General features: G+C 48.0%; 1 protein-coding gene across 1 annotated transcript; it reads left to right on the forward strand.

The window, feature by feature from the left end:
- Window positions 1-2556: 2556 nt before the first annotated feature.
- LOC143822751 (prokineticin receptor 2-like) lies at window positions 2557-9967 on the forward strand. The gene is made up of 3 exons (XM_077308333.1): window positions 2557-2690; window positions 4311-4925; window positions 8730-9967. Exons 2-3 carry the CDS (start codon window positions 4426-4428, stop codon window positions 9424-9426), a joined length of 1197 nt encoding a protein of 398 aa, XP_077164448.1. The 5' UTR covers window positions 2557-2690; window positions 4311-4425; the 3' UTR covers window positions 9427-9967.
- Window positions 9968-11186: the final 1219 nt, after the last annotated feature.

An 11186-nucleotide genomic window follows, 5' to 3' on the forward strand; every position in this document is an offset into this window, starting at 1 on the left:
TCTCAACTGAGCTACCTGCACACTACCTGCAATCTTTACAAACTGCGAAGCATTAGATTATGCACAAGGGGCAACATAACAAATTCTGCATGAATGCGCAGCTAGTACATGGCCTAAATAAAATCTGGATTTTCCGAGGTTCTAACTGGGAGGTAGTGACAGATTTTATTTTCCTGGGCTCCAAGATCACTGCAGATGGGACTGCAGCAAAGAAATTAGAAGACGCTTGCTCCTGGGGAGGAAAGCTATGGCAAATCTAGAGAGCATCCTAAAAAGTAGAGACATCACCCTGCCAACAAAAGTGCATTTAGTCAAGGCTATGGTTTTCCCAGTTGCAATGTATGGCTGTGAAAGTTGGACCATAAAGAAGGCCAAGCGTCAAAGAATTAAGGCTTTTGAACTCTGGTGCTGGAGAAGACTCTTGCGAGTCCCTTGGACTGCAAGGCAAACAAACCGGTCCGTCCTAGAGGAGATCAGCCCTGCCTGCTCCTTAGAAGGCCAGATCCTGAAGATGAAACTCAAATACTTGGCCACCTCATGAGAAGGAAGGACTCCCTGGAGAAGAGCCTAATGCTGGGAGCGATTGAGGGCAAAAGAAGAAGGGGACGACAGAGAATGAGGTGGCTGGATGGAGTCACTGAAGCAGTCGGTGCAAACTTAAATGGACTCCGGGGAATGGTAGAGGACAGGAAGGCCTGGAGGATCATTGTCCATGGGGTCGCGATGGGTCGGATACGACTTCGCACCTAACAACAACAACAAACGTGGGTGTAGCACAGCTCAAAGCCTCTGTATTTCGGGTAACCCAGTAACCTGCCCCACCTCCCAGGGAAGGACAGTTTCAGGCCCTCCCGTTTGACCCAGCTCTGGCAATAGATAGGCAGCTTGATGCGTCTGAGAATACAAAGTTCAAAACACAGTCCAAGAGCAAGCCAGGAAGTCCCCATTCCCAGGCAGTATTGTCAGGGGTGAATCCAAGAAGCAGAGTCCAAGTCAGGTCAAAACTTCTCGGACGCAGGAGCAGAGTTCCAAGGCAGGAACATCCACTAGCATGCAGGTGTTAGAATATGCTAAATCTGCCATGTGCACGATGCAGGGAACATCAGAGGAGATGTGTAGTTATCATGGTTAGCTTCCTGTTGTTTTTCAGATAGTCTCCTCCTGTGTCCTGATTGGCTGACTTGAAGCCTGCCTATGTTTTTGAGCACGCTCCCTCCTTGCTAGCCTTTTGAACAGAAGAAAAGATTGAATGAACAGTTAGGCAGTTAGGAATCTCTCTCTTCTCTCTTTTTCTATACACAATTGTTTCTCATCATAATAAACTCTTTGATTCTTTGCAAATCTCAACTCTGCCAACAGCAGACACATTACTCCCACACTAACCCTGGACTCAGAGCAAGCTTAAGTAGTCGGTTTCTCTTCAAGGTGCAACTGGCTCCATTCATTTGGGTCAAGGCCCATCTTTCCTCTGGAGGAGCAGAAGGCCCAGATCCATTTCATCTACAGCCAGCCATTGGTGCTGCTGCTTTGCACCAATGGCTGTAGGTTCACCCTCTCCCAAAAATGGTTCTCATCTGCAGCCTCTGTGGCATAGAGAGAACTGGGCCTCTGCATCACTTTCCTGTTCGGTCAGCCCTCCAATGCCATGGAAAAAATAAAATAAAAGTCACCTAATTTTTTAACATGAAATAAAATGTCAAAGCAACAAACAAAAACTTGTTACATCTGAATAAAATGAGCAAAAACTAATTCAACAGAACATTAACCACATAGCAGAAACAATTAATCACAGGGACCAAAATTAATTTTAGAAGACATTGTGCATTTTAAAAACTTCATGTTTTCTCAGCATCTCTGTAGATCAGAGAAAAGTGGACTTTATGGTAGTCTTCCACAGATCTCTGGGAGTGAGAGAGGGCAAGCACTGCTTCCACAAATGCCAGGAGATTTTGAGAGTGGTACCTGGAGAAGATGATGTTTGGAGTGGATGTGACATCACTTCCTGGTGACGCTCGAGGAACTTCCTCCAATCTCCGTGGTAAAAACCATAGAGACAAGGGGATGTTCCTACAGAGTCACTAGGAAAGCCTTTTTCCTCCCTCTCCTCAGTTACCCATGGACAAGTGATTGGGGATGAGGTTTACCTGTGTCAAGAACAACATCTTGTCTCTTGAAAAACCCCTTTGTTGCCAGCTGTTAAGAGCCAGACACTGGAAAAAGATCATAGAATCATAGGATCCTAGAGTTGGAAGGGGCCATACAGGCCATCTAGTCCAACCCCCTGCTCAATGCAGGATCAGCCCTAAGCATCCTAAAGATAACTATGGGATCTGTTGCACAGAACAGGATCTTGGTTGAGAGGAGAGGAAGGTGACACCACAGAAACCATCTAGTGATCCAAACCACAGATGGGTATCGGAAATGTCCTAGGCAGCTGATGGTGATTGGAACTGAAACATGCTTTGTGTATGTGTGTGTGTGTTTCAATTTCAAAGGGAAGGAAGTCCTGCCTCTTTAAAATTACATATACACCAGTAGCATAAAGATGCCTCCCACTCAGGAAAGCATTTCGATGCAGGCAGGCAGGCAACCGGAGTGAGGCTCCTGATCAGCTGCAAGGCAGTCGCAGTATCCGAGGGCATCCTCTCAAAAAGCATGAATGAATGGCCAAGGAACAAAATCTGGAACAGGTACTGTTTGATTTGTACTTTTTTCCCCCAAATAACCTTTGCTATTTTGCCAGACTGTTGATTGGAAACAGGTCTTCATTTACAAAATTCTATTTTATAATTGAGTTCAGAATACCTTTTTAAAAATCTCAGTGTGTTTATATGTGCATGTGTGTGTGGGGGGGGGGGTTGTTGCCTCGAAGAGGGGGGCAATGGAATATGTACATCCCCAATGTTCAACTGCCTTGTTAGGCACAATTTACGTCCTGATTCTAAAAGCATTTCTTTAGCAGTAAGTCCAGTTGATTCCAAATGCAACTTAGAGTGTTGACAAACATTGTGGAACAGAGTCTATGCCAGTTTTTGGCTATCCAATCTCTGCGATATTCTCACCGCAAAAGGAATTTCCTCTCATGTCACATTGTTGGCCCCAAAAGGAAAATCAGTTCTACTGATTTCCAACTACAGGGACACCAAAGTATACTTAGGAAATCTGGCCCTGAGCCTCTGCTTCCGAGACAGGAGGTGTGTTGGCATAGTGCAGCCCCTGATTTTAGTTTAAATACTTAAATGTACCAAAAGGCAGTGCCTCTCTAAAGACTCTGCAGATTGTAAACACCCTGAAGGGCAAAGAATTAGATGAGATAGACAGCTAAGTCACACGGACTATTTTACTGCCAGATACACTCAACTAGATAAGAGAAGAGAGGGGATTCTGTGAGTCAGGGTGGTGTAATGGTTAAGACGCAGGGGTAGTCAAACTGCGGCCCTCCAGATGTCCGTGGACTACAATTCCCAGGAGCCCCTGCCAGCGAATGCTGGCAGGGGCTCCTGGGAATTGTAGTCCACGGACATCTGGAGGGCCGCAGTTTGACTACCCCTGGTGTCAGACTAATGTCTGGGAACCCCGGACATCCCCACTCCAGCAGTGGAAGCTCACTGAGTGACCTTGAGCCAGTCACGTTCTTAGCCTTACCTACCTTGCAGGGCTGCTGTGAGGGGAAAATGGAGTAGAGTAGAACAGAAGAAAAGCTCTTTTTCCATACCCCACTTTTCACTACTTGGAGTCCCAAAGCAGCTTACAAGCAACTTTCCTGACCTTTCCCCACAACAGACACCCTGTGGGACTGAGAGAGCTCTGAGAGAACTGCCACTAGCCCAAGGTCACCCAGGTAGATGCATGTGGAGAAGTGGGGAACAAAACCCAATTCTCCAGATTAGATTCTGCCACTCTTAACCACTCCATGATGCTGGCTTTGGGTTCCCTTTGGGGAGAAAGGCTGATTACCAATAAAGCATTTTTTAACAACAGTCCAGCCTAGATCAGTAAATTTAGACTGGCAATTTTTTCTTTCTTTCTCTCCCTTCCCACTTTCATTTTTGAAAAAAATAAAAGTCCATCTCTCACACACACAGTTGCCTGACCTATTTCTGCATGTGAATTTGGAGGGGGGAGGGGGGAGTAAAAAAAAAATGATTATCAGTGGTTTATATTCCAGCTCACGATCTTTTGAAAAAGAACCCCTCTTCCCCAAGCCAGCCATCGCGTCAGAGGGACAGAGGGTGATCATGTTTTTGGAGGTGGGGGAGCTTGCTGCATTCTCTGATTTTCTTTATTTCTGTCTCTTCCCATTTCTAAAGCAAAGAAGGGGCTTGATTGCTTTGCACAAGGAAGATGCCTGGAGAGAGCGATCGGTAAGAGAGCCGAAATCTTCCCTTTAGAAAGCAGTCCAGGGAGTTCAAGCAGTCGGTGAAGATGGGGCACGATGGGCAGGAGCAGCCCCTGAATGACTCAGCTGCAGGCATGAAATTTGCCACCCTCTACAGCTTTTACACTGGAGCCTTCAGCCCTTTCCCCAACTTCTCCTTCCCCTTCAACTTCAGCTACGGCGACTACAGCCTCCCCTCGGACGACGAAGACGACCTCACCAAAACCCGCACCTTTTTTGCGGCCCGGATTGTCATTGGCGTGGCCCTGGCAGGGATCGTGCTGGTCTGTGGCATCGGCAACTTTGCCTTCATTGCCGCGCTGGCCCGCTACAAGCAACTGCGCAACCTCACCAACCTTCTCATCGCCAACCTGGCCATCTCGGACTTCCTCGTGGCCATCGGCTGCTGCCCTTTCGAGATGGACTACTACGTCGTGCGGCAGCTCTCTTGGGAGCACGGCCACGTGCTGTGCGCCTCCGTCAACTACCTGCGCACGGTCTCCCTTTACGTCTCCACCAATGCACTCTTGGCCATCGCTGTGGACAGGTAAGGGGAAGAGCGGGAACTCCCCTGCTCTGTAGTGAATGTTTTCAAAATGGGCCCTTGGCTAATCTCTCCCTCCTCGGCCACAACCAAGCCTCTGGCAACAACTGAAGTGACTGAAAGCTCATTTAGGCTCTGAGGCCCAGGTTTCTACCCCCAGGGCCTCCAGTGTACAGGGCAGTTGTATTTTTCACCCCATCTCTGGGAGTCCTTTGGGCTGTCTTTACAGCGAGGAGAGGTGGCCGAAGGCATCACCAAACCACGTGCCTGACAAGGCTGGACTCGCACTCTGACAGACGGGCGGGGGGGGGGGGAGAATTTAGAAAGCACCCTTTCACTCAGTTCTGTGTGATGGGTGGAGGTGCTTCTTGTTGTCTGCCTGTCCTGATTCTTCCAGCGGAAAGGGTGGCCTTTTGCCACTGTTCTCTAGCTCCACGTATCCTTTTTTCTTTTCTCTTTTCATCTCTTACTGTTCTTCGGATTCAAAGATCTTCAACAGATTCCTGCCAGCATGTTGTCGTGGTTAAAGGGCGGTGGCCTTTAATCTAGAGAACTGTCAGTTGTGGGGAGAGGAAGGGAAAGGTGTTTGTAAGCTGCTCTGAGACTCCTTTGGGTAATGAAAAGCAGGGCACACGAAACCAGCTCTTCTTCTCCCGGGCAATCTCTGCAGCTAACTCTTTAGCAAATTAGTATTTGCAAAGTGTTTGTCCTCCCTCTTAATTTACAATCTCAAAAAATTGGACAATTTTTCCTTGTTGTTGAGGACTGGAAAAAGTGGACAATGTTCGGAGGTAGTATTCAGAGGGAGGACAAATACCCGTCTCTCCAGTCAGACCAAATTTCCAATGAAATATGTCTGACGGACTCAGATCCACATTCATTTGTTCATTTGTTCGTTTGTTCATTTATAATCAGATTTATAGCCCACTGCTCTCAAAAATTGGCTTGCAGTGGGTCACACACACAAAAAAATCCATACAATAAAATACAATAAAACTCCATTAAAACCCAATTACTGCAATATGTAAAATCTCAATAGATGGCAAAAAACAACCCATGGCCCTCCTTAAAAGAGGAAGGCCCTTTCCTGGGCAGTATGGGGCAGAACCAAGATGTTTGGCAAGAATCAAGAAGTTCAGGTAACAATGCCCAGCGGGACCCATCCCACCTGCCCTAGCACTGGCCCTGAGCATAAACCTGGTGGAAGAGCCCCGTTTTGCAGGCCCTTACATAAAGCAGAAAGCTCTCCGAGGGCCCACAGCTCCCCTGGGAATGCATTCCACCACATAAGGGCCAGGAACGAAAAGAAAATGTGCAAACTCTGTCCTGTGAATGGGCCTCCCGCTATGGCCAAAGCAAAAGAATGTAACTGAGGCCATGGAAACATCCCTCCTGGGGCGTGGGGAGCCAAGGCTGTGTCTGCCGGCCTGTGAGTGGGTGAGAGAGCAGCTTCCCCTCTCAGGGCTGAGCAAACAAGGAGCTTTGGAAGGTGAGTTCCCCTGAGGTCCCTCCTGTACGTCAGCATACCTGGTTGCTATGCCCTCCACCACCTGCTAGTGCCCTGGAGAGAGCACAAGATGCGAGCAAGCATTTTTAAAAGGGAGTTCCCTTATGGCCATCTGATGGTGAGTCTGGTTGGGCACCCATCACCCAGCAGGTAGCTTCTCCCTGAGAAAAAGGGCAGCAGGAAAGGGTCACCCTGCAGTTCTAAGGCAGCAAAAAAATCTGGCCTGTCAGGTCCTGAGCTGTAGAAGCCAAAAGCTCACCATGCAGACAATGTAGTTTCCTAATTCTAAGCCTCCTAGGCCTGGAGCTGAATGGCCCAGGCTAGTCTGATCTCATCAGGTCTTAGAAGGTAAGCAGTGCCGGCCTTGGCTGGCATTTTGATGGGAGACCACCAACGAAGGCCAGCATGAGGCACTGTCACACTTGCCAAATTATTATTATTACTAGGGGCAAAGCCCGTTTTATCCAAGAATACAATGGGTGCTAGAGCTTGGCAGTGGGAAGAGGAAGGGGAGGAGTTGTCCAGTCTGTAAGGGCATGTGGTTGAATGTGTGTGTTGTGTGGGAGGTTGTGATGGCAGGGTGGCAAATGAGGGTATGGGTGTGGAGATATGGGTGTCAAGAACCTGTGGTGTGGAATGTTCGTTGAGTGTGGGAGAGGACTGACCTTTGGGAATTGTGGCATAGTGGTTACAGATGAGCTTTCCAGAGCCATGTCCTCAGATATGTGAAGGGAAAAGCAGACTGGAGACTCTTCTTAGGGGAAGATTACATGGCAACCAATTCCTCCCAGTTCTGTGTCATTTCCCTTCTTGTGTGAATTAGGCCACATTCACCGAAATGCCCCTCTGCCCTAATATACATGGGGTAGTCACAGTACACAGGTGTCCACCCTGTTCCTTGTGTCTCCATTTTTTCACTGTGGATAAAATGTTATGTGCCCACATGCTTCTTTCAATGTTGACTCCTAGAAGAAAAGCTGGATTTTTGTACCCTGCCGTTTACTACCCAAAGGAGTCTCAAAGTGGTTTACAAACACCTTTTCCCTTCCTCTCCCCACAATAGACAACCTGTGAGGGATGTGGGCTGTGAGAACTCTGAGAGAACTGGGAATGGGCCGCAGTCACCCAGCAGGCCTCAGGTGTCTCAAAGCAGTTTCCAATTGCCTTCCCTTCCTCTCCCCATAGCAGACTCCCCATAAGGTTATTAAAGGCACTTCTGTGTTGCTATGTGGTAATGCCACAACATAGATGCATTTTTAATAAAAATTAACTCTGCCGTGTTGCTATGGAAAAACACCAGAACAATACAGCATCCCCCCCCCCCCCCGTCAGTTTTTGGGACTCATGTTCTTTTAGACTTTATTTCTGTCTGGGATGCTGAACATGGTCCCTGGAGCCCAAAAAAATATTTTGTGTAATGTTTGGCTTAAAAACAAGGGCTCAGACCACTGTATGATCGGGAGAAGGATGCTTGATCACCCACCCCTGCTCTATCCTAGCTCATTCACCACCGCCAAAAAACAGAAAAGGGGCTGTGTTTTGCCTGCCTGATCCCAAAAAGACTGTGGACACTTTGCAGGTGATTTTATTTTACCTTTGACAATGTAGCTTTGCAGTCACGCTCCAATGCAGACTACGCCATTAAACAAACAAAAAAATATTTAGAGCAGGAAATGGAGAGCGGAGGGTGGGTGTAAGGACAGGACAATGTTGCAAAGACTATCACACTTTTCCCCCTCCATACAGGCTTGCTCACTGGTTGTTCACTGCTTGGTAGGATGCACAATTGAAGACAGTAAATCCAGTTTTGGTGATTTCCCTCATTTTGAGTTAAAAATGGCCAAAACCCAACCCAGTTCCTTGGCAGTCAATGTCATGTTGGGGGGTACCTAAAAGCTGCCAGCATTCAAAAGCTATCTAGGGGCAGATTCTTCATGTGAAAATGGTCTAAGTCTCTCTAATTCTACCCAGCCTGTGTCCTCAGAAAAAGATAAACAAGAGACCAAATGTCTCGATTGATATACACCGTAGTCTAGAGCAGGCGTGGCCAAAGTGTAGCTCTCCAGATGCCCATGGAGTGCAATTACCATGAGCTCCTGTCAGCTTGGATACCCCATTTGGCCACCCCTGCTCTTGAGAAATATTTGGAATGTCCCACGCTCCTTCTCGAATAGAGTGATCCCTAAAAATCTAATCAAATCCATTTTATCTGCCTCCACAATATTTTATAACTATATTGATTCATTTTATTTAAGTTTTTACGGAAACAAAGATCCAGAACCCTCTTTTGTCTGTTGCAGGTATCTTGCCATTGTTCACCCCTTGAAACCTCGAATGAACTACCAAACAGCTACCATCCTCATTGCCTTGGTCTGGATCATTTCCCTCATCATTGCGATACCATCCGCATACTTTGCAACCGAAACAGTGCTTTTCATGGTCCAGAACCAAAAGAAAATATTCTGTGGACAAATTTGGCCAGTAGACCAGCAAGTTTATTACAAATCCTACTTCCTTTTCATCTTTGTTATTGAATTTGTGGGACCTGTCATCACCATGACCCTCTGCTATGCCAGAATCTCCCGGGAGCTTTGGTTTAAGACTGTGCCTGGCTTCCAGACAGAACAAATCAGAAAAAGGCTCCGTTGCAGGAGGAAGACAGTTTTGGTTCTCATGTGCATCCTAACAGCCTATGTCCTCTGTTGGGCACCTTTCTACGGCTTCACAATAGTCCGTGACTTTTTCCCTACAGTGTTTGTGAAGGAGAAGCACTACCTGACCGCTTTCTACATAGTTGAGTGCATCGCCATGAGCAACAGCATGATCAACACCATGTGCTTTGTAACTGTGAAAAACAACACCATGAAGTACTTAAAGAAGATCATGTTGCTCCGGTGGAGGTCTACGTATCAAGGGGCCAAGTCTAGCGTAGAGATGGACATCAAGACGAGTGCCATGCCTGTCACAGAGGAGGTGGATTGCATTAGACTGAAGTGAGTGCTGGTGGCGGACACATCACATCAAAGATTCCCTTTGGTGTCTCACGTCACAAACACTGCTCCATGCACCCTTTTATACCTGTGAAAACAGACTACCGTGGGTAGCGGTAGAGCACTTTTGTCAACGAGCAGATTATTAATAAAAATCTGGCATCTAGGAGGACAGCAGGCAGAGAACCATCTAAGAACAACAGACTGCTTCATGAACCAATGAACTTCAGATATTCTTGTCACCCTATCTGAACAAGCTCACGCAACTCCTGAGTCCCAACATTGAGACCTGTGTCTTCCCAATGTTCAGCTCCTTTCTGATGGACATAAGTTATAGAACCAAGTTGGCTTTCCATAAAAATCAATGGTTTTTGTTCTGTCACCCCCAGTTCAGTGATATCAAGTGATGCATTGGTTAGAGCATTGGACTAGGATCTCAGAGACCTTTGCTTGATTCCTTGCTTTGCCATGGAGGCTTGCTGGGTAACCTGGGTGTAGTCTGCTGGGTAACCTAGGTGTAGTTTACCCACTTCCAGCTTGAATAAATCCCTCCTGTCGACACTGAATTCAATAAATTGCCATCAGTAAGTGTGCAGATTTCTGCTTTTTGTGAACTAACTTCCTACTCCATGACTCGTAGCAAAGCAGTCTAGTGGAGGGGTCCCCTGCTGTCCCAAGTTGCACCCTCAGTTGTCCTGTGTCAAGGGAATGCTCAGACACCCACATTCAATTTTTTTATTCAGGATCCAATGGGGTCTTTGTAGGTACTGGGCCAGGGGGAAGCAGGAAAACTATTTTGGCTCCCTTCTTCCAGGGTGGTGAGAGATCTAATAACCCTAAATAGTCGAGCTGGACGAGAGCTAGTGGATGCAATTTCTGCGGCAAAGAACTCTCGTTTAGCCGCTTTCACTGCCATCTCATACGCCCTCATAAATGTGCAATGAGATGTTCTTGTAGCCTCGTCACGAGCCTTCCGCCACACTCGCTCTAGTCGTCTCAATTCCCTCTTCTTCTCCCAAACTCCCCAGTGTACCAGGGTGCCCGTTTGAGTCGAGGGCAGAGAGGACGTCTGGGAGCAATCTCATTTATGGCAGTTGACAGGTGGGACCTCCACCATGGCCACCAAAGAGATGCCGGGAGGTTTTGGGTGCCACAGAGCATTCTGGAAACCAATTGGATCCATGAGTCTCCTTGGTCGGGCAAAAATATGCCCGCTGCCCAACTGGGGAGGGGGTGGGGTCTTGATCCGAGCCCGTAGGGCGTAGTGGTCTGACCATGGGATGGCCAAGGCCATGTCCAGAACCACCTCTATCCGAGTCCCAAAGATCAGGTCGAGGTTGTGGCCAGCCTGATGGGTGGGCCCAGCAACAATTTGCGAGAACCCCAGTGTCACCATGGCCGACACCAGGTCCAAGCCAAGTCCTGGAGACAGCACGTCCACATGGACATTGAAGTCCCCCAAGATTATAAGCCTGGGGTACTGCAAAGCCCAGGAGGCCACTGCCTCCAGCAGGCTCGTCAGGGCATCTAGTTGCACGTTGGGCGGACAGTATACCAACCAGATGGCCAAGCTCTCGACCGAGTCCAGCCCAATGCCAACACATTCCACTCCCCCGATGTCCGGCGCCGGGAGACCCCTATAGGAGAAAGCCTCCCGGACCAAGATTGCCACCCCTCCTCCCCTCCTGTGGACCCGGGATTGGTGCAAAATCTGGGGGGGGGGGCAAGTTCCTTTAAGGCAACCATTTCACCACCCCTCACCCAGGT

The sequence above is a fragment of the Paroedura picta genome, chromosome 1 (genome assembly GCF_049243985.1).
Source record: "Paroedura picta isolate Pp20150507F chromosome 1, Ppicta_v3.0, whole genome shotgun sequence".
NCBI classification, from domain to species: Eukaryota; Metazoa; Chordata; class Lepidosauria; order Squamata; family Gekkonidae; genus Paroedura; species Paroedura picta.

What these genes read in the sequence shown, in the direction of transcription:
- LOC143822751 (XM_077308333.1), top strand. Translation starts at nt 4,426, where the DNA reads ATGGGGCACGATGGGCAGGAGCAGCCCCTGAATGACTCAGCTGCAGGC. An exon ending in TTGGCCATCGCTGTGGACAG is followed by an intron (nt 4,926 to 8,729) that starts GTAAGGGGAAGA and finishes TGTCTGTTGCAG; the next exon opens with GTATCTTGCCATTGTTCACC.